The sequence below is a fragment of the Anser cygnoides genome, chromosome 5 (genome assembly GCF_040182565.1).
Source record: "Anser cygnoides isolate HZ-2024a breed goose chromosome 5, Taihu_goose_T2T_genome, whole genome shotgun sequence".
Taxonomy (NCBI): Eukaryota; Metazoa; Chordata; class Aves; order Anseriformes; family Anatidae; genus Anser; species Anser cygnoides.
The window spans coordinates 4,196,533-4,220,169 of NC_089877.1; the positions used below are offsets into that span (position 1 = coordinate 4,196,533).

Here is a 23,637-nt window from a genome sequence, read left to right on the forward strand (position 1 = left end):
GATGCTTCTCTCAATTTACAGTACTTCCCGCTGTCCTAATGTCTACTGCCAACACTGTTATGGCCACCCAGGGAAACAGATGCCATTTGTTACTACAATTACCATAATTACCACGTGGTGTGAAACCCTTGATAATTTCACTAACAGTGAAAACAGGGACAATAACAGAACTGAAGAAAGTTACAGTGAAAGAAAGATGCCATGAGCCATACACAGAGCAACCCCTTTGCAGGGGGACTACAATCTGAGCACCTTCTTTGATTCTTATTGCCCCTTCTCAACATTTGGCAGAAACAACAAGGCTGCTTTTATCAAGATGAGAAGTTCTTTTTATCTGTTCCTGAAGAACGAGAACTACATGTACATAAAATACTGGTATTTATGATTAAGCTCATGCTTACTCAAACCTCAGAGAATGCAATGTTCTTACGTTATCCAGAATTGTCTAAGAGCACATCCACTAGACTATCCCACAACATGGACTTCACAGACAGGGGTGCAAACCTTAAATTTTGAAGAAGATATGGTGGGAATACAACAATAAACATCTGACTTGGTTACGTATAACTAAGTCTTCCCCTGAGGATATATATATAAAAAATATATACACAGCACACAAGGATTGTCAAAAGCTTGTGCTTTGTTTGGAAACACTAAAAGCACAAGTTAGTCCTACTATACAGCCACTTATTCTTACATCTCTCCCTCTCTCTGCTCCCTGCTCCTCCGTATGCAGGGATCACTGAACAAGCACTTCAGAAAAAAAAAAGTAATCTGTGTTCAGTACACGGAGGTACTTAATGCACATAGCCATACATACTACAGCTCTTTTCTGTAAAGAAAACTCTGCAGCAGTCCCTACCCAAAGTACCTAAAAACAAAACCAACTTTTCTTCCCCCGCAGGCATTGGGAAGCATAAGGTAGGACAGGGGGCGCAAGGGGACACAGGATAAACTGTCTTTGGTTTGAAGACGAATACACGTGTATCTGAATCCTGGATATGCACCTGTCAATTCTTGAATTCCCTAAGTGAACACTTGAACTTCATACCCATAAACGTACTCACTTATGATATATTTCTCTAGATAGCTGTACACTAAGAAGTTCCACATTTGTATCCATGGTTCAGCAGGACTGGCTCACGGCAGGATTTAAGAGCCACGATGGTTCTGGAGCCTCAGTTTGTGCAGGTCAGACAGCAGAGCAGAGCTCAGGAAGATGAAAGGCTGAAATGAAACTGATTTCCGTGCTCTGAACAGGAACATCTACCAGTGCTTTAGATGTTCCAACATCTGTTAATTTTTGTCCTTCTAATTGCTACTTGTAAGAAAGCAGCTTTACTTTCTCCTACCCTGCTTGGGCTGCAGCAGCCCAGGAAAGAAATCTCCCTTCTCTTCTCCCTTGAACCTAGTGCCAAGGAGCGACTTACAAAACGGCTTGGGCTCACAGGTCGAAGTTTGGTGAGTTCCTAACTGCTGAACAGATAATTAAAAGATTCTGGAAAAAAAAAAAAAAAAAGAATCCATGAAAACACAGCAGATTCTCTGGGAGAAAAGTCTGACACATAACTGAGAGGCAGCCTCTGACAAATTTTGAGTGCATGCTCCTGTCATAGAGGCTTAAAGAATAAATATTGCAACTACTTTATTGAAAAGGATTACATGCCTTTTCGCTAACTTCCTGCCTGGATTACATAAACTGTCAGGATAACTGTCATGAAGTGTTAATGCAGCCTCAACACTTGAACTATGGACAGAGTGGATAGCAGTTACACATGCATAACATAAGTGGTGTTTGTTTTTTGTTACTTTGGGTGTTTTTTTTAAATATGCATTTTCTTGCGGAAAGGAACATCATTTGCCTCGATTAAGAGCTGAAATACGTTTAAACATCTTTTTAAAAACTATCTTCCTTAAAAAAAAAAACTTAAAACAACTTTCAGATTTTAACTCAAACAGAACCTGAGCTATGCTTACATTTTTCCCATTGCTGGTTTACAGCTAACCACAGTATGCCTAACTAACTCAGTACTGGTAGTTCAGTGGCCTGTGAACACCCGCCTCTGATTTATCGTTTTCATACTGAACACCGAGTACACTCTCACAGACCTGTTGTAAGCAATACATACCTTAAACTTTGGACTACAACTACTTACTTTCGATACAGTTCTCATTACTCAAAGTCAGAGAAAAGTTCACTTTCACTGTCCCTTAAGACTTCTTTGTAAAGCCCAGAATTAATGCCTTTTAATGCCAGTAAACACCAGCAACATTCTTTGAAGAAGGCTATGCAATTTTTCAAGCCTAAACATGTCTGATTATAAAACGTGCTCTATCCTGCCAGTATAGACAAGTCTTGATTTCATTTAATTTCATTTTTGCTTCACAGCAAATATGTGCAAGAACCACTTGCAATTCAAATAACATTTAAAATATTCAGTACTATCTCTTCAGCTATAAAATTTCATCAGGTTTGGACAGTTTTCAGCATAGTAGCACATACAAGCTCTTCAGGAGAACCTCAGTTTGTACCTCAAGAAGCCTGACATCTTTTTATACTTAAATGTCTGACTTTAGGACACATGTATAACCAAGTAACAGGACTACGGCTGTAAGTAAAAAGAAAGTAATGTTACTCAAAAAATCCCCCTGGGGGTGGGGGGCAAGTAAAATTACCGGAATGTACTTTTATCATGTACATGACATCATCAGAACACCTCAAATTACAGTACTGTGTAACAAGAGGTTTTGATTTATAAGTTTAGGTACAGTAACAGGGTAAGACAACCAATTAAAATAGCTCATTACTTCAGTATCTTAAACCTAAGCCAGCAAGGGCCTTCAGATTAGAGGTGATAAACTACGTTTAGGGCACTTAGTCTTAAGAAAGACGACACTTCACAACTCCGAGGAAAGTACTGAAATCTACTCGAGTGTAGACTGAAAAAACTTGACTCCATGGCAAAAATAAACCCTTGAGGAGAGTGCAAGTATTCACATCAAATCAGAGCCTTTAAAATATATTTAAGCTGCAAACAAATTGCTTGTTAACTGGACTTCTCAGATTGCCTGGCTTACACTATGGACATTGAGACTCATATTATTACTTTAACACAGTAAGAAGTTTTTCTAGCCCAAAATAGCAAGTAAAACAAAAACTCACTTCAGCAAGTCTAGTGCGTTTTAGTAACGTTAAGTCCTACTTAATATTTTACTTTCTTTAAAGTACCTGAAAAATGTTTGAGCCCTGAGACTCTGCAACAAGCTAAGGTAAAAAAAACATTCTGAAGTTAATACCTTTCTTATTCTGAAAGCAGTAAGTAAAAATCTGCTTTAGGTAGTAAAAGCCTTTTCCTACCTTTACTACCACTTTTCAATTCTCTACAATGCCAGGTGCTTTTGTCAGTTGTGTGCGTTTGTTACAGCTTGGAAGCCGATGAGGACTTGGATCGGAGTTCATTGGAAGCAGGCAGGCAGAAAGCCTGAGGAAGTTGGGTTCTCCTCTTAAAGAAATTGGTTTAACATGGAGATACAGCCAGGTTAACTAGTCCATTAAAACCAGAACCTACAGTTTTCTAGACTGATTCAAATTAGGATTAAACATTCATAGGATGATATTTCACCGTGTAATTGAACTACGTTAACAAGTTCCTGGCGGTGGAAAAGGAAGATTTGTCATCCCATCCTGACCGTCCACGTGGTTCCCACCTCCTCACACTGCCTCCTCCTGCTGCCCGCAGCACCATCCATCAGGAGACCAGACTGTCCAGATTGCCAACAAAAGAACACCCCACCCAAATACCAGTCAACTGCAAGTCATGTTTTTAATGTCCAGACACTTCAGGAGAGCTAAAAAAAAAAGGCCTTTTTACCCTGCCTTTAAAATATATTTACGTATACACACAGATTTATATGAACACACACACACTTTGTATAGGCGTGTGCACCTGTCAAACAGGGGCCGAACCAAAATAGTCCAAGCTTCCAGAAGGTTTCACCATTTACCACTTGTGCTGCTAATAAAAGAAAAAAAGGTTCAGAACCATCAGCATATATTTAATTAAAAGTGAAGATGACTTTCAGGGCCGGTAACATACCTTATGTACACTATGAGACCGCTGCAGTCACAGACAGCAATACACTAGTCTCCACCCAGTATTTTTTTCCTATTACTACAGTAAATCCCATAGAATTTTTGAGCACCAGCTTGGACAATATCCAACATGAAAACATTCAGCTTCATTAGCAAAGTCTGGAGTATTTTATTTTTCCAAGACTTATTGACTGATCATTAGAAGCTAATTATTTAGGAAAAAGGCTATAAAATAGTACTTAAATCTAATAAGAATTATTATGTCAGACAAGCACTGTTCTATTAGCTTTATGTGCCCAAATCATGTATTTATTTAACTCCAACCTTTTGGCCTGAGACTAGGCTGTCTAGACTCATTTCACAGACTACAGACAATTACTGTAATCTTTAAGTTTTGAAAGTGCCATAACCAGAAGTGCCAAGAATGCTGAAATGGCAGCTGTGTTATTTAGCCAACTATTTTCATTAGCAAGGCTAATAATTACTAGCTTTCCCCAAAAATCCTCATCCAGCTAAGTAAAATACACAAAGTAGTTATCTTCTTGAGTCATGAAAAATTTAAATGATAATGAAAGAAGTGGTTGTCTACCTATGAAAACATGGACTTCTTGAAAGTGCGTTAATTATTCAGGAGTGCCAACATCCGCAGCTGAATGACGTACATTTTACCATTATAATACGTGCAGCAAAATCAACTCAAAAGAAAACACCCTTTTCTAAGTGGAAACTGCCTAGGATATCTGAATAGCTTGCAGGTGGCAAGCTACAGACAAAAAGACCATGCTAAGAAGCTACCATAATGATAACGCACGGAACGCACACTTTTAACAAGGCAGTTTCCTAAGTTTCTTCACACCACCACCGACACAGCTCGCAAGCCATACCAGGTGAGGCTGAAGGCCTCAGCACGTACGAGCCCCATGCCGCAGTGCCGCCGGCTGCAGCGGTCCGGCAGCTGGAGCACCCACTATCCCCCAAGCAAAAGCTATTTCTGCACATCCACATCAGGCATCACTCCACAGCCTAAGATGAACGTGTGCATTTTTGCCTACTGAAATAGTTTCTTTGAAGTTTGCAGCTAAGCAGTAAAACCTCAGACAGAGAGAATTTATCCTGGTTGACAAACATTATCAGTGGCCTGTACTTTCAGATCCTGGTAGGGCCAGCACACAGGCTCACAAAATGAACAAAAATGAGAAAGAAGCACCTATGTGCCATCACACCCAAGCCCAGCAATAAGCTCCATAACGTTCATGTCCTCTCTACAAAGAAAAGTTTCTCCAAGGAACTGACGTTACAGAGTCACTTTCTTAACCCATATATAAAAGGAAAAGTATTAATAAGCTTCATTTGGGCTTTAGAGCCAAACAACAAAGCTTAAGAGCATTTTCTGCCTCGTCTCTAACCCAAGGTATCAGGTTAACCTACCTGATTCTGAGAAGGAAGGAAGAGGACTTCGTCAGGTAGAACAGGCTGTGGAAACCCTTTAGCACTAGAGACAGCATGTCCAGAAGCTCCCAGGCACACAAGCAGTCTTTGTTTTTCTCATCTGTTTGGACACAGCATTTCATGGATCAAATTCTAACAGAGAGGAAAAAAAGACTGAACCTGATCGCTGTCAGCCAAACGGAGCAGAGCAGTGTGATAGTTACTCCATCCTTGAACGTGCCTGTAAGACAGAGAAATTCTACCCCTGCTCAGCAGAGATGTCTGGCACAGATTTCGGAGCTACAGGTCAACCTGACATCACGATGAGGCATGATGCCTGTAGAAAAGCACAAGTGCTTTAAGCAGAATTCTCACAGACATGGGCACTGCTGGGTCAAAGTAATACTGCCATTTCAGAGGCTGCAGGTTTCTATAACAACAAAAGATCAGAATTCCAATATACAGCGTTCAAGGAACCTGCAGCACGGATCTGTGCAACTGAAACAAAGCTTTCAAAACCATTTAACCAGCTGAAGAGTAATACCTAGCACTTCCCAGACACCGGTGGAGTACAGTGCTTTTCTTTCCAGCCTAACCTGTGGTCACACTGAAGTTAAGTCTCTTAACATCCTTGGAAAATGTCTTCAGAGGCATTATGTGACTTTTTCCTCTCACTACCATTAGCAGCAGAGTTCCAGGTCAAAGGTTATTCCTTCACATCTGACAACAGTCGTTCAGTCTGCTCTTCTCGTTAAGCGTGAAGTTGCAGGACAGTACATGAGGACTGTTTAGAAAAGGAAATGCAGCATTTTACTTCTGATCTTTCAGAATGTGCCCATTGAAACTTTTACATTGGAGACAGATAGTTCACGTTCCTAGAAGGAATACAAGAGGTAATAGGGAAAATTTTACCCTCAATAGTCAGAAGAAAAAAAGGAAAAAAAAAAAGACTCATGGCTGTGAAGTCTGAAGTTTCTGTTCCATGTTTTGTGTCAGTGTCCTATAAGTTTATATTGCTTACACCGACACAGCTTACATATAGGGAAATGCATACAGACACTAATTCCAGGAACCAGCAGCTATCAAGTGGTTTTACACAGTTGCTAATCTTGACATGCGAGCAAGATTTGGTACTGTAGAACTGGTTACAGGCACTGCCCTGCTAAGTTCAGCTTGGTAGCTGATTTGTAGGGGAGAGGATGAGATCCACAAGCTCCAGTGAGTGCAATTTCAGTGCTCCTACACAGTGCCAGAGTTTTCAGCCACAGAAACTCTAGATTTTAAAGTCAAAAAACAGTGTCAAATAGAAATATACTTACGTCCTCGAATTTTATTTTAAAAAAGCTTTTGTCTTCAGTATTCAGTCTACATATTTAAGCAAGCAACAATTTCCATCTAAAAAAAGCATATTTACCAGCAAAACATTTGCTTAGACCAAAACCAACCACAGAGTTTCTTCCCCTTTGTCTCTGCACCTGCAGGTGTACTACCACTCTTAGTCAGTGTCACCCTCACCACAGGGCAGGAAAAAGCAGGAAAGCACGTCGGAAACCCAGAGGGAGCTTACTTTTTGCCTGGAATTAACACAGACATTGCTTGGAAAAGAAAAAGAGAGAGATAACCAATGTTACTTAATATCTGTGGCATTAACCTTTAGATGAATATTTCATGTGACCCTTCAGCTAGAGGACCTAAGCAGGTATGTGTTAGCAGTATCTTTTCTACCTTTAGAGAATTTATGATCTTAATAGCAAGGACTGCTTTACCTCAAGTGAGAATATAATTACCTCCCAACCAAATATTGTTATAACTGAGGCAGAAAAGCACATCTCCTGTAAGGCACCATCCTCATTCACTTAACAAAACCCAGCAGCACAACATGCCAGAGACAAGCATTAGCAGGCTTGTTCTCACGTTCAGATCCGCTTCACGCTATACGATGCCACGAGCTACAGTTTTATGTGCAAATACCTACTTTCACGTTACAAAAAGCCACATCTATTATGAACCACATCAAGAAACTGCAAGTAAACATTCAGCTGAAGCGCTATATAATCAGCCACCGCAAGCAGTCAACAAATGTTTTTACAGTACAGCCATTTATGGTAGCAGTCAAGAAAGCAAATGGGAGATGACAGCAGCTCTACACTGAGCAGCATCACCTCCCGTGATGGAGCTGGTTGCAAGTAACAAAAGCTTGCATTAAGCACAACATCCACAGACTGTCCCTTATTGTTTAGGGAACTCAGTTTAAGCCTGAAACACTTGCTAGAGTCACACTGACCTTAGGATCACTGGGAAAGCGAGGTCCTGTATTTTCTTCCCTAGCATTCAGGTATGCAGGCTGTTAAAGCAGGTCCCAAAATAGTTCTCTTCCCACTGTTAAAGATCAGCTTGTACAGCTTGGACAGAACTTATCTCATTCAGAAGCACACGCACACACCACCGAAAGGAAGCAGCACTTTATTCAGCCCTTATTTTTCCAAAGGGCTGGATGCTCAGGCAAAATCTGAGCTCTCCAGGGAGGTGCTTTTCTCATGAAACTACGGGCGCTTCATTTTGTGGTTCAAAGCATAAGCGCTTCAAATATTAACCTAGCAAGACATGCTACGATGGTGCAGACCAAGACAGGCACTGACCCCCTCTTGATTGTACCATCTAAACCTTGTACGTGCAGCTTTGCCAAAGTGACTAGCAAATTAATACTGCAAATAGGGCTCTAACATCAAAACGCTTGTCTTCCAATAGAGCGGTGAACTCTCTGGAGTCTATTAAGTCAATCTACAGAACATAAGGTCATTGAGAGAACCCCAAACCCCACCATCCTCCTTTTTACATCCTTTCCTGGCCCATTGCTTAACCCTCACGTTAAGAACCTCATGGGAACCATCCGTATTGCAGAGTCACGGAAAGCTTTCAAAGAGGGCATTTCTAGTACTGTTTCTGCTGGTGTCCCAAAGCTCAGGAGACCCCTCGCACATACAGGCCTTTCCTTTCTGTTGATGGCAGCTTATTCTTTCATGGGCTTCGTTTTAGTGAACTGCCTTGTCTCAGCTGGAACAAAGCAGAAGCACCACCAGTTTGCCTAGAACAGATCTCAGCTGAATGCAGTTAAGTGCCACAAAGTATTCTCCTCCCCATCCCTTTGCAACATTGTAGCTTTCTATAATTACTTGATCACACTTGAATCCCTTTTTCTAATGGCTTTACTTATTAAGAGGCACGCAGCAAAGTCTTCAGAGCTATGCAGCTATGTCCACACTAACCTTTAAGGACAGCTCTTTACCAAATGCCACTTTAATAGATTCAATTATCCTCACCCTGCTAGTCCTGCTTTGAATACAGCACAATCCTGTATTTGAACAGGCTTAGTACCTCTAACATCCTAAAGGAAGATGAGATACACACCACTAAAAAAAATAAAGCATTTGGCATTCTCACACACCGTACTCATGTTGGCCAGTCCATCATCCCATCTCAAGGTTGGAAGGCTTCTGAATTTTTAGACTCTTAAAAGCTGTAAAGTTAAAAAAAATTAAGGATTCGAATACACATTCAGATACTTCAGCTTTACAACACTATATGGTAAGTCAAGATTTGTTCTGGGGGTTTCCAGCAAGGTGGTTTCCCTTCTGTCCCCTACATGCTCTCATTCTTTCAAAAATTTACATAAATTCTCAAATAAACTTGTTTTCTAAACTTATAAGCTACCGTCAGTCTGAACAGAGCAGATGGAGCATATGATCTACTTAATTTGCATTGGAGGATACATGCTGAGCTCTCTCGATAGTACTCCTTTACAGACATCAGTTAAGGAAAAAAGCATCATTATCTGGAAAACACAGGTGCAAGCCATATGAACGCAGGTCATAAAAAGCACCAGTAAACGTATCAGCTAAACCATGAAGGCACAATTATTTCATGATAATCAAAGTAAGGAAGGACAAAGGGATGATGAAAAATAAATTTGATCATGCTAGTCATATATCTTCACTTTAGACAAGATGGTTCCACTACCTGCTGTTCTGAATCTCTGCTTTTAGGATTACTAACTTGAAACAAAGCTTCAATGAAGGTACCTTCTTCAGGATAGATTTGGTGACCAGCCACTGCCAAAAGAGAAATTCGGTAATTTGTTCATCACTAAGATATTCTGCCTTTAAAAAAAAAAGTTACTTAAATATTCTGTAGCTTAAAGCAGACAGCAAGGTCAGAAAAGAAGATAGTGGTATGAATCCAACAAACAGCACAGAAAGATTTCTATAGATGGTAGTAGCAACTTAGAAGGAAGATCCTTTTTGTTCATTATCCTAAGATGACAAATTAAGCTTACACTATCAAGTGCTGTAGTCAGCTACACTATACTATTTTACAGTCTTTCAGCTTGTCAAGTCCCATAAGATTTTCCAAGAGAGAAGCTCTTACTTCTGAAATGCAACCTCTCTCGTCTCGGTTGCCTTTCAGCCCCCTTCAAAGCAACCCGCAAGTTCCCCAACCCATTTTTGGGGCCAGAATCCACGCAGCAGTTGGTGCTACAGGGCAGACGGCACAGCAACAGGAGAACCAGCTATCCTGTGCAAGAAGACAGCAATCCAAGAGTTTCTGGAGCATGAAATACAGCAATTACAAAATCCCCAAACAAAAACATGTAAACCAAATCCAGTCCTCGTCTCCAAGCAGGTTCACGTTCGCAGAAACTAAACTAAATTACCCGAGCTCCACTCCCAACGTGCACAGAAGGGAGGAACCCCACTAGCCAAGTCTGCACCACATTGGCTGAGCTCAGCACGCGCGGCAGTGCCCCAGCACGGTACCAGGTCAGCAGCACCTGGACACAGTAGCTATATTACACACCTCCTGGGAACGAGTGCAGAGTGCCTCACCCTGAAGAAATCGTTACCCACCACCTAAAAGCACTTGTTTTCATTAAATCATCCACACTGAAAATTTCAAATTCAAATAATAACGTGCAATGCTCTTGCCCAATCCTACACGCGCACCTAATTACGCCCTTAAATAAGCAGAGAATGCCATTATCTCATCGCCTTCTCCAAGAAGTAGGAACTTAGGTAAACGCTCGGCATAAGGGTAGAAAGAGGCAGCAGTACTAAGCAGTCTTAAAACGTGTGAGCAGTGTGCAAAGACCTTCCATTTGTTTACTTTTAGAATAAGGTTTTAGAATGCATGAGGTTTGATCAGAGGTTTTTTTGTTGTTTAAAAAAAAAAAACAAAACCTGCTGCTATTTCCGCTCCCATATTCTACCGAGTAGTGATCTTGTGGTAAAGGCATTTAGTGAAGAGAAAACAGAGCGTGGAATGCACAAGCAAGCCTTCTGCACCGAAACCACAGGAAAGCATATTAGTTTCTCTCATTTTTATAGATTAGAAACAGGTTCTTCAACTTCACCATAGTTAGAATAATGGACTATTCAGTGCTATTCAGACTTCCAGTAACCACAGGTGAAATCCCAGGGCAGCCAGTACATCAGTACAACAAGAAGAAAGCCCTCAGGACACCTTATCTCATTGGTTAACTCTTCCTCAGCTGAGTTTGAATATAACTTTAACTAGCATAACACCACTGCCACAGAGCTCTGGCAGCCTCTAGCAAGCAGCAAAGCCAACGTTAGGCTATTTACAAGAGCGGAAAGGATACTACCAATTAAAGGCTTTCTTCCAGCATTAGAAATCATCTTAATTTAAACCATAAGTTTTCTACACACATTTCCTGTGCTCGTATTAAAAGCAACCTTTCATAATTACCAGAACTCAAAACTGATTAGATGGGCCGTATACATTACTAACTCACCAGGCACAATCCATCCAGACTGCACTAACCTGCTGTTGTTGTAACTCTGTTTCTTACAAAGTCCTCTTTGGAAAGGTTTTAGCACTGGCAGCCTACCAGCTTCAGGTTTAGGAAATGACTGTCAGATCCCAAAGATAAGACGTAAAAGCAAATCTAGGGGTATCTTCCTATGCATCTTCATGCCAGCCAACTGCTAGGATAGCAGGTTGCCACTGCTTGGTGACAGCGTACACTTAAAAAGTACCCACCCGCCTAAAAGCTGCAAGTTAGAGCTCCGCTCCTGACGTGTTCAGTCAGCAGGAGGAGAACTTGGGACACACGTGGGATTTTGCCCAGAAGAATAAATACCATTGAGTCCCTCTCACTAACGACATGACTTTTCCTAGAATGAAGAGAGACCAGAGGCATCACAACCCATTAAAGGAAGAAGTTCCAGAGATAAATACCTAGCTGAACTATTAGGTAATCACATTAACATCTTATAACTCTTTACACTGGGGGAAGCTGAGATATGGAAGCACTCGTCTGCAAAACAGCCTGCTAGCATATATGCAGTGCAGCAAATACTTCACATAAGCTGTTTAGTGGTCACGAAACCAGGTCTCAATTATCTAGTCTGAGGCAAGTGGCTGGAGCTTAAACTATTCATCTGCAACCAGACTGAGCAAATTCTTCCAGATCACCACTTCCCCTCACACAGATCACTTCACGAGATGCAGCGCTTGTTTGTGTTCTGTGTTTTTTCAATTTACAGATATTCTTAAGAAAATAATTTCAGGGTACAGCATTGGCTCAAACTAGAAAAACCTTTAAACTGTGAGCAAAATCCCTGACTTTATACAAGCTCAGCCGCATTTTAAGATCCCAGGTCACGCTTACACTTGAACAAACATCGGCCAGCACAGAGTAGATATTTTCAAATTCTGCTCAAAATGATCAATTTGACCATCAGTTCCCTTTTTGGAGGAGACTTCTGGAGGGTCAGCCTAAACATTCAAGGCCTCCCACCAGACAAGTCAAAGCAGCCATGGAGGAGGGGAAGCCACCATTAAAAATGTGTGGAATGTGGCCTACTTGGAGGGAGGCAGCTAATGCTGGGACAAAGGAGGTGACTACTTCAGATCTAAGGCTCTTTTCCCATACAGTCGCACCAACACAGACATTGGACAATTTCAAACATTAGACTCCTAGAAAGATTAGTGAATTTTATCAACATTTACAGAATATACATGGCTGAAGATTAGTTTCACAAAAAAAAACTTATCAAATCCTTTGACTACCTGATACATACTATATCCGTCCTAACGCACAAAAGACCTTTTAGACAGCAAAACAAAAAGTGTCTAAGTATTTTGGCTACTTCAAAAGCTGAGCTTTGAAGAGTCTTTTTTAAATTCAAAGAGTATGCTTCAATACATTTGAATGTAACCTTCCAGCAGGATAAAAGAAAAAGCAGAAACTCCAGAGAGTTTCTATGCATTTTCTATAGTTAGCAGATTCAGGCCACAGATACAGGAATTCAGAAGTTTTTCCGTTTTTAAGCATCCTTGTTCAGAGCAGTGCACACAAGTCACGAATTTCTCCCTCCTTGCAGGAAGCAACGCTCTCAGTACTAACACCCGGGGGAACCACACAGGCTCTGTGGAGGATGGTGCCTGGGCTTTTGTGGCCGTTTCACAGCACAACCCCATCGGCAGCAGCACAACAGGTGAAGTCCTGAGCTACATAACTGGCAGGAGAGAAGTGCCTCAACCCATCTTTACTGACAGAGGCACGTTTTAAGGTGACGCTTGAAACTGAAGCACACTCAGGACAGTTCCAGCCCAATTCCCTCGGGACGATTCGCCTTGCAGAGTGCCTCGAGCTGATTACTCCTCCAGTAGCCCAGGCACACAGGGCAGCTTGCAAGCTCACTGATTGTAACAGCCAAACAAGGCGAGAGCTCCAAGTGCTGTACTTTGGCAGGCAGTGGTATCACCTGTACAGCATAAAATAACATTGCGCCAGCAGCTATAGAAGTAGCTAAGCTATACACAAGATTGCACAGAGGTTCAGCGCGCCCTTTCCCTTAGTTTATGGGAGAGACTTCTGGCCTCAAAGCAGGTCAGAGCACGAGCATCGGAACAAGAGCAGGCCGCCGGCAGCACTGCCGCTCGGTGGCAAGCTGGTAAGAGGCAGCACGAAAGCAGCGAGGCAGGATGCTCAAACCGGTCCACCCGCTCTACCCGGGGAGCCCTGGTGCCGCAGGCAGAACACCTCACTTCTGGAAACAACAGAAAAGCCTAACCCTGGAGAGATGGAAATAAGATCCATTTCCACACTTAAGAACTTCTCATTTTAGTGCTCTCAGACTGCAAGACGAGAGACATTTAGCTTCACAGATGGAGTTGTTTTACCTTGCTTACGTGCTGACTTTGGCCTTGTAGGTTTACCTTCAAGCTTGAGGGTCTGGAATTGTTTAGTTCAGCACACAACCTACAAAATTCTCCAAATTTATTGCAGGAGTGCTGCTGAGCACATTCCCCACCCCCCCCCCATCCCCGCAATATCCAAGCTGAGAGCTCCAAAGCAAGGCAAGAAGCTGGCTCGCAGGGACAAGGAGCACCAGGCGAAGGCAAGTCAGCATATGGGAAACAGAAATGCTTCAGCACGTACATCTGCAGCTTGGAAATCTCTATCAGAGTACGTGGTCAAGACTCAGATAACTTTATTTGGGGCCTGGGGAGAGGCAGGAGAATGACATGCAAGGATAGTATGCTTCTGGGGGACCTGGAAGACAAGCCCTAGGAAAAAGAATCCCTAAGCAGCAACTGAAAACACAAAACTAATAAAAAATGCCCTGGCAATTGTTTTCTTAGTGATGCTGCATCATGCAAAGCCTAAATCCTTTTAAATATACCACCAGCACTTATTTTGCTAATGAAGACTTATTAGCATGAGCTAGCAGAAGAAAACGTCACATGCGTTTTTAGCAGCATCTCCTTCTTTAGCAGTAGTGCTGGCAGCACATACTCAAGTGTATTATCAACAACTACTTTTTCTGCATGATTACAAAGAACCTTCTTAAAAGGAAAGGCAAACACAGAAAAACTACTAGGAACATGCAGTTTGGAAACATCCTACTACAAGCAGCACATATTAACGTAATCCCATTTACTTTCCTTACATAAGTCTAATAACAGAAGATAATTAACAGATCGCTTTTCCATCCAAAGATTCCAGATTTTTCACACAGATTTACCACCAACATCCTACCATTTCATGGTCTACATACTACATAAGAAGCACAACATTCAGCTTCACTTAAAGGTTTTCAAATTTCTTATTTGCTTAAATTAGAAATGCTGAAGACACTCTGTGGCATGACCTGAGCAAGTTAGTTTTGCCAGAAAAACCTGAAACTGGAGAGATCTTAAAATCAAAATTTCATCTTTTTCTAGCAAATATAACTAATGAATCAACATGTTAAATCACTACAGTTGCAGAATACTCAGACCAGCACTGGAAAAGTAATTTCCTTGTAAGTTTTAGGGAAGCTCAAGTTTATTTTCTGGCTTGAAAGAGTTGAGGAAAGTGACGCACAAGACAGTCATGAACATGTATGACTTAGGTTTATCTGCTCAGAAGTACAGCTACGCATAGGTCTTCTGCATAAAGATCTTCAGTTCAAGAAAAAAGAAGTGTGACAGTAACTCCGGAGCATTTTGTTGTGTGGGGTTCACATCTAGTTAATTATTAATGCCCGCTGGTCCTAGCAGCTAATACTTTATCCTGTGCTTAATGGGGTCCTTTTATGTAGTCTCTCACCACCCGAAGCGCTAACACACTGCTCTATCCCCATGCACCACAAATTACAGCTTACTGCCTTGACAGAGCTGGCGAGCCGGTGCAGGTCTGGGTAAGCCGGCTCCACGGCCAGATGAAGTTGTTTGCAGAGCTGCACAGCGAACCAGACAAGGTAACTGATCCCGGGTAGAAACATTCCCCGGTTATTTTTAACTCTGATCGCTTAAGGAGTTTCAGAGAACTTGATGGAGAAAATAGCCTTAGTGGCACAATCGCTGCGGCAGCACGGGGACCCGTTGAATGCTTTTCCTTCACAGTAGTACTAGCTTACCAAATTAAATGCTCAGCTACAGCAAAACCCTGCTCTTCAGGCTCGAAGAGTAAAAACAGTTCTCCCAGCCCTGCTCCTCCCCACTGCCTGTCCCTTTTTAAAAAGCAAACAACAACTTGTCCTCACTTTCAAGGCCCTTCCATCTCTCCAGCTGCACCACCAGCACGCTGCTCCGACCTGCTGAAGTCTTCAGTATGTCCCTCATGTCCACATATGCACCGCTCGCTCCCCACCGCATTTCTGGGGAGTAACTTCTCTTTTCAAGTCCTGTGTAAGTTTTTACTGTTGCTTCCATCAGCACGAAGGTAAGACTTCATGTCACTGACATCTTCCTTGCTCTATCTGCACCAAGTGACCAGCTCCTTGAGCGGTTTTGCCACGTGTCAGCTCATCTGTAGGTTGCACAAAGTTTACCAGGGAACTTACCCTCACCCAGGATCTCAACACATAACCAGACCTTACGGCACTTCCCCATGTAATTAGAGAAGCGCGTTGCAACCCTCCCCAACCACCTCCACCCAGCTCAGGTCAAGGCTCTGCATACACTTCAGGACAGCCACAGCGCAAGCTCCAAAGCTTTTCCTTCGCTGGCAGCAGATAAGAAACTGGGAGCCCACTTTCATGACGGGCAGCACTGCACATGGTGCTCAGTTAGTCACAAGATCAAGTGCTTCAAACGTGAACACCTGGCCTTCCTTAACTGAGCCGTGAGCAGTCCTTGCATGGCATTCCACCCCAGCCCTCTTAAAAGCAACCTAACAAAAGCAAGCAACCTATGAAAAAAGGTTAAAAAACCCTGTGGAAGCTCCATCTAGAAACAGAGCTACGTATCAAGGAGTTTACCCATTTGACTTTGGCACCAACGCTGGTACGTGACTAGTTTAGGTATATACATGGTGGATCCTCGGAAACGAGTAAGAAAAGGCAAAGCAAAGAGATGAAGTAAACATCTTTTTCTCTGCTATCTACTCCAAGTAATTAAGTTATAAAGATAGGAAAGAAATATTTTCTTTCGCATCACCTATTCCTCCAGAGGGGCTTAGAGGCTATTCTGGACCCAAGCTGCAACCACAATGAAGCTGAGAGACAGAACACACAACTAGCAAAGAAGAGAAGGTAAAAAAGAACTGAGAAAAAATAAATAAATAAATTTGAGATCATAGGGCATACAGCATTTAGTAAAGAAAAATACAGTTCAAGACAAGCAGGTAGGGCCTCAGCCAGTGCTCATACAGAATTCATTCATCTAGGATTCAGCTCCATTCCCCAAATTTCTAGCAATGGGTTACCACTACTATCTTTCAGCATTTTTAAACAGAACTCCACCAACTCTATATGGCAAACCATTTGCCAGGCAAACATTGCCTACAGGTGTTATTTGTAATTAAACTACCTAATCTGTATCCCATTTGCTCCACCCCTTTTGGTAAAAATTTGTCTAGGCTGATTTGAGTTACATCCAGAAATTTTTGGACATGTTATACACAAAGCCAGAGGGAAAAGTCCAGATGTGAGGAGCAATTCCAAATGTGATTTCAGTTAGTATTGGTTTAACATATTTCTTGAAACAGAGCGCATTTATAATGCGTGGTGCATTTACCTGGATGTTATCTTTTACTTCAACCATGCTCATGGCCATATTCGAGCACAGGACTACCAACGCAGCGAGCTAAACTGCCTCATCATCAGGAGCAAGTGAGAAGTTACCCGTCTGTGTCACACAGTCTAGACCTGAAAAAAAGACTAATTTTGGAAGGTCTGCAGAAACCTAGCTTCCTACCAGCCTGCCAGACAGCCGCTCTATTTCCCCTGAGGAAGCTGGTATTCATCTCAGAGCAGTTCAAGGAGCTCAGCCCCAACCTTTGCAGTGTGGGTAACGCTCCTGGTAAACACGAACAGGTTAGGGGTAAACCCGAGCACCTCGGCCCTCCCAAATTCCCTCTGCAGAAGGGCTCACCAGCCAGGCTCCCCACAGCGGCATGGCACAGGGCTGCAGTTGGAGGGATGCGGCTCCGTGCCAGCCGTGCCCGCACATCCCAGGCAGCGCAAAGGGCAGCCGCCTGCAGCGCGGGAAGCCGTGCCAGCACTCCTTGTGCAAGCGGCGCTACCAGCCAGCAGATAACCGAAGGTACGTCAATATTGACTCGCCGCGCCAGCGACTGCTGCGGGGATTAATACATGGCAAGGTGCTCTAAGTTATCTCAAAGGAATTTCACTTTGGGAAAGGAGCATGAATTCCATAGAACTGGAACGATCAGTATCTTAACACTGGAGTGCTACTCCAAACGTGTGCCCGCTTTTGAACCCGGGGCGCTTCTTACAGAGCTGTTCTCGCAGCGTGCCCCTGGCATCCATTAACGTGCGGCGTCCCTGCCGGGCAGGTTACATTGCAGCACACCCCTGGAGCCCCAAAGCCTAAAACGCCGTCCCTACACGCCTCCAGACAGCCAGGCCCACACACCGCCCAGCAGCTGGGGCTGCTCCTCACCCCACCTTGACAGTGGCACCAGGCGGCTGCACGGCTGGAAAGCTGCACCGCTGGGATGCCGCGAGGAGCTGCCACACATGCGCAACATCAGGGTAGCACACCAGGTTCTTGGCAGCTCTTGGCACGTTTTCAGCCCTTCCTTCTCGCCTGCGAGTTAGGCCAGAAGTTAGCTCTGCAGCCTGGCAGCTGCGGCGGTTACAACTGAGCAACGTAAGTCTCCCTCGGTGGCAGTACTCCGGAAAGCCAGGAGCCAAGGGGTTCAAGTTTCACAAGAAGTGAAACAACCAGCCCTTATTATTCCAGGTGACTGCATCACAAGTGCCTTGTTTGGATTAGGATTTTTATTTCCCACCTTCTCCCAACATACGCACACGCCACCTTTAACCCTGATAGATGCCAGCCGGCGCTAAGCCGCTCACACTCCTCAACTGTATTTTGCCATCTTTTGTTACACCGCACTACTTACCATCAAAAAGGCCCCACTCTTTATCAAAATGTAAGCACGCCACTCGAAGCATAGCCCTACATGAATCCACAGCCTGGAATTCATGGCATTTTATTCCTTTTTTTTTTTAAATGGTCTCACTTGAAGAGCGCTTTCTGAGGGCCAGCAGTGGTTCATCAGAGCACCCAGGAACAAGAGAGGGATTTGCAGCCCCTCCAAGTGCAGCACGCAGGAGCGGTACCGGACAGACAGACACCAGGGACTGCCAAACAGCCAGTGCGCCGGCACAAACACCAGCTGCATTTCAGTTGTTGCTTTTCCATCTGCTTTACCACTCTGTTTTAGAGCTGTACCATTAAATTCGGAAAGGCCATTTTCTGGCCCAACAGCTATATCAGATATAAAAGGTGCTTGGAGTAACCCACCTTCAGCTGTATTTCTAGTTAGTGAGAACTAACATCCTGGTGAAAGCAGCAGCAGGGGAAAAGAAAGGAAAAAGAAAAATAGCTGATCAGTTGCTCACCACCCACCTCTAAGTAATATATGCTTGCTTTCAGAGAAACATCTGATATTAGGCTTAAAGAGTCAACAAATTTACATCCTATTTGCTTTACTCGCTTGCTCAGTAACACAGCCAGCTCGGGTCCCACCAGAACTCATTACTGACAGTTGGAAGAGCAGGAGAAGACATATTTATGTAGCAAATTTCCACTTGTAAACACAGCATGAATTCAGTATGTACACACAAAAATCCCTACGTACATTCTGTATCACATTAAGTGCTTTAGCAGCCTCAAACTTGTTTGTGCATTACCACACTCAACATTAAGTTGACCAACAAACTAAGCTCAACTCAGTCCCACTGAACTACATCCACTCAAGACCACCTCCAGTGACATTTATAAACTAATACATCCGTGTAACCCACTAGAGTCTTATTCAGTATGCAAACATACATGTGCATTTGTCTCAAAGCAGAATCTTTAGTTTTACGAAGGGGCAGAACAAATAATTTTAACAACTTGGATCAAAAGTATCCACAATTTTGCAGGGCAGATACTTGAAAGAACAGAACGTTAGGGGGTTTCTTGCTGTACAGTGCTGAAACCAGCTATGCACAGTTCAGTTTAATCAAAAAAAAGCATGAAGTAAATGGCAACTGCAGGACAAAATATGCAGAGGGTGATTAAGTATTTGCTAGGCTGTACTCCCTTTGAGTAAGGAAACCTGAACATTACAAAGGGCTGAGTTAGAAGGGAATGTGGGGTATTTTGTGACAGACCTCTGCATGACAGCTGGAGAAAAGCTATTGTGGCAACAGCTGTGTGCTCTGCACAGCTCATACTCCCAAATACCTCAGCCTGCTACAAGGCCAGTTAACTGCCTGCAATTTATTTTAAAAGTTTTCTGCCTCTTTTGGGATCTCAGCATGATGGATTATTTGTTTATTTTTTAAATAAGAGGAGGAATGCTTAGCTCCAGCACTTACAGTTTTAAAAAGACCACGGTATAAAATCTAACTATCATTTGCTGGGGCTTTCCTGAAGTTTATAGCTGTGACGGATCCCATCTACTCTACTATTAAAACTTCTCCACTTCCTGTCTAACAGCGCACAGACTAGGGAGCACGAAGTTCATATATCACATCCTGATTTAAAGGAAATGATTTTAAATTTCCAGGATGAAATCCTGTCCCACCAACGCTAATATCAAGCTCTGTTTATCTCCTCAGAGGAAGGATTTTGAGGAGCACAGTAGTCATCTCCCTGCCGAAAGCTTTGATCTGTTACTGTGTACACTAAAATTTCTCCAAGTTGTAAGAGGAGCCTCTGAAGAGCAAACCCAGCCTCACACGCAGCTCCACACAGGCGAAGAGCTGCATCCCATGTACCGCTCCCGCTGCGCTGGTCAGCACGAAGACGCCAAACCCAGTACGGGGAAGAGCCTTTTTGCGTGACACCAGTTCGTTCACCCAGCCCCTTTACAAGGACATTGTTGTTTCAGCTCGGATTTTAGCACAACCGATAGTCTCACACAGAGGAGCGCTTTGCCTGCTGATCAGCGCCACAGTAAGAGCCTGGCCCCCAGCAGCAGGTCCCGATATCAGGATGAGTGCCTCCGGCTTCCCCGCCAACACCTGAGCAAGGCTGAGAGCGACGCACTGCCTGCACATCCCCGAAAGCTGCCAAGAGAACGCAGCTGACCTGGTCCTCCCTACATCCCCAGTTCCCTCTTCGTTTATTCCAGCTGAAATGAACGAACAGTTCTCCCTCTTTCCAAATATGAAAACCCTTTAGTCTTTCAAAGGGACACCGTGAATAAAGGTGCGTGCCCGGCACCACAACACTCTTGTTTACTGGGAAATCATTAGCAGCACTGAAGCAGAAGCAAGAGTAACTGTACTGAAGTACTCCTTTACAGGAAGTTAAACACAGGGCTATAGGGAAGCAAGTCCAAGTGTGGAAATATTCACTAGTGCCAGTAAGAAAAAAAACTTTCCTTTTTAAGCTTCAGAACTGAGACAGCAACAACCACACTATCACAAGCAATAGAGAAGCAAAACAGAATTGAAATCCCTCACTGACATCAAGATTTGTCATGAGGCCAAATCTCGTACCGAGCCATGTTTTAGTGAGGCAACTACAAGTTTGTCACTTAATCCTAAACAATTCCAAAAATGAAGCATGTGACTTACTCGTAATCAATTTTAAAACACTTCAGAGCGGCTTCTACGCAGTCTTAAAAGACAAACAACATACTTGGCAATATATTTGCCACACAAAAATGACAGAAGCAGTTGTATGGCATCACGCACACTTGATAACATCATAAGACGCTCCAGATTCTGTGGCGTACAAATAATCCTTCAAGCCTCACCTCCCGCTGTCTGTAGCTATGTAGTAATACAGAACTCATCTCTCAGGCACCTAAGGCTCTGCTCAAAACGTCTTGATTTCTCTGCCATTTCTCAGGTTGTTCAGAAGGCTGAATCGTCTGCTAAAGATCACTCCGTGGTGGCAAGATTTCATCTCAAGATAAAGCAACTAAGAGGGCAAAACGATGCAGGTAGTTGAATACAAACTGACTACAAGTTATTTTGAAAAATTCACCTTCTGCACATCAGCTCAGCGCTACATTGCTATTCCGACACCACTCCTCTAAAGTAAAACATTTCTTTTACTGCTACTACTTGGAAGAAACTGTTAAATGATACAAAGCAGGCTTAGGCTCCTCTTTTGGAAGTCTTCTCTGGAAGACCAGTGTCGGCAGAAGCTCCTGAGCCAAAACTTTCTACATGCGTGCAACTCAAGCTCTTAGCTTAAAGAATAATTTCTACAGGCACTCAAATACTGAAACGACGCAGTACCCCGCAGAGCCTTACTGCTATTAAAACAAACGCACGTAACAAGGCATTAAGCATGAACTTTGTTTTTTTCTATCCTTCCTTCTGCCTTTCATAGAAGCGTCTGCATCATCTTTGCCGCGATGTTAGAATTATCCAAAAGCCTTTCCCGCAGCCAGCACAAGCCCACTGGGTGACGTTTCCCAACGCAGCAGCACTTCGGAGCCGAACTCGAGCCCCGCCGGGCTGCGCGCAGCGCTGTCCCCGCAGGGCCGGGCGGGCAGTGCCCCCCGAGCGACAGGACCGCGTCCGAGCGAGCGGCGCTGGGGCCAGCCTGGGCCGGCCCCGGGAGCCAGCCGGCCCCCCGCAGGAGGGCGCGGGCAAGCGACGGGGGCCGGGGCGAGGAGCGCTGCTCGCGGGGTGCCGCACGAGCCGCCCCCCGCTCCGGGGGAGGCCGGGCAGAGGCTCGGCTCGGCTCCCCGGGGTGCGGGCCCGGACCCGGCGGGGCGAGGCCGGCACCTTCCCCTTCCCTTTCCCCTTCCCGCGGGGGCGCCGCGGGAGCCGGGCCCGGCGCGGCCCCACCCCGGCGCCGCGGGCACCGCCGGGACGGAGGCGGCCGCCGCCGCCCCCTCCCTGCTCCCCCCCGGGGGGGGGGGGGGGGGGCGCCCAGCGGGACCCCAAGGTCACGGCGCCGCCCCGGCGGGGCTGCCCGCACCGAACGGCCCGGCCCGGCCCGGCCCCCCCGCGCCGCACGGCGGGCAGCGCCCAGGCCCCGGCCGGGCGGCACGGAGCGGGGCGGCGCGCAGCGGAGCGGAGCCTCCCCGTCGCGGCCGGCCCTCACCTGGATGAACTGGATGGTGAGCGCCGACTTGCCCACGCCGCCGCCGCCCACCACCACCAGCCGGTACTTCTCCTGCCCCGGGCCGTCCCTGCAGCCCGCGGCCATGGGGGAGCCGGGGGGCGCCGAGCGCGGCAGCGCCGCCGGGTCCGGGTCCGGCGCCTGCCTCCTGCCTTCCTCTTCCTCCTCTTCCTCCTGCTGCTGCTGCTGCTGCTCCCCCCGGCCGAGCAGCCGCAGGCCCCGCTGCCCCGCGCAGTGCCCCGCCGGGCGGTGCGGCGGCGCCGAGCCGAGCCGAAGGGAGCCCGAAGGGAGCCGAGCGAGCGCCGCCCGCCCCCGCAGCCAGGGCGCCGCGGCTACAAATGGCCGCCGGGGGGCGGGGCCAGCCGGCCGGCACGGTAACGCGGCTCTGCATATGCATGGCGGGGCGGGGCAATTAACCCCGGGGGCAATGAGGCACCTTGGGGGCAGGGAGGCACCGCGGGGCCAAGGGGGAGCCCCCCAAGGCCACATCCAGCCGGGGCAGGCAGCGGCGTGTGTGTTGTCCGAGCCCTGCCGTTCCCCGAGCTGCCCTCCTGAACCATGCCATTCGCGTGCCTGACAGCCCTGCTGGAAGAAATGAGGGAAAGCAAAGCACGGCGAGTAACAGCTCGGCGCTGTCCTGGCTCGGTGGCAGGGAGAGGGTTTGACACAGAGAAAAAATACAGCCGGTGAGGTAACGGGGTAACTGCAAGAAGGAGGTGAGAGGTGTTGGGGTCACTCCTGTGCTCTCAGGAGGAAAGGCAGGACCCTGGGCTTGGTGCTCCTGCAGTGATCAGCCAGTGCTCCACGTCCATTTCCTTATTGCCCTGGCTGATCAGAAACAAGGAACGGCTCGCACAGGAGAGATCAAATAGCCTAGGATTTCCCACCTCGGAAAAGAGAAGTGAGAGAGCGGTCTAGCAGAGGTCCGTAAAGTCCTAAGCAGCACAGAGAAGTCGGACAGGGAAAGTTTCAAAGCGGGAGAATTGAGGGACACCCAGTGACAGTATGAAGAAACAAGTTCAGACAGAAACAAAAGGATGTTTTTTTTCCCCACA

The 23,637-nt window shown here is 45.3% G+C and overlaps 1 protein-coding gene across 4 annotated transcripts in view; it reads right to left on the reverse strand.

Moving 5' to 3' along the window:
* The window catches only part of RRAS2 (RAS related 2), a 42,002-nt gene extending 18,916 nt beyond the window's left edge, over positions 1 to 23,086 (reverse strand). The window contains exon 1 of one of the 4 annotated variants that reach the window (XM_066997281.1): positions 22,565 to 23,086. In XM_066997281.1, the coding sequence (XP_066853382.1) occupies positions 22,565 to 23,071 (507 nt within the window). In that variant the 5' untranslated portion in view covers positions 23,072 to 23,086. Of the gene's footprint in view, positions 1 to 5,521; positions 5,732 to 8,966; positions 8,991 to 21,257; positions 21,312 to 22,564 lie in introns of those variants that run through there. The other 3 variants (XM_013189081.2, XM_013189082.2, XM_013189083.3) reach the window with 3 other exon arrangements.
* Between the last annotated feature and the right edge of the window lie 551 nt (positions 23,087 to 23,637).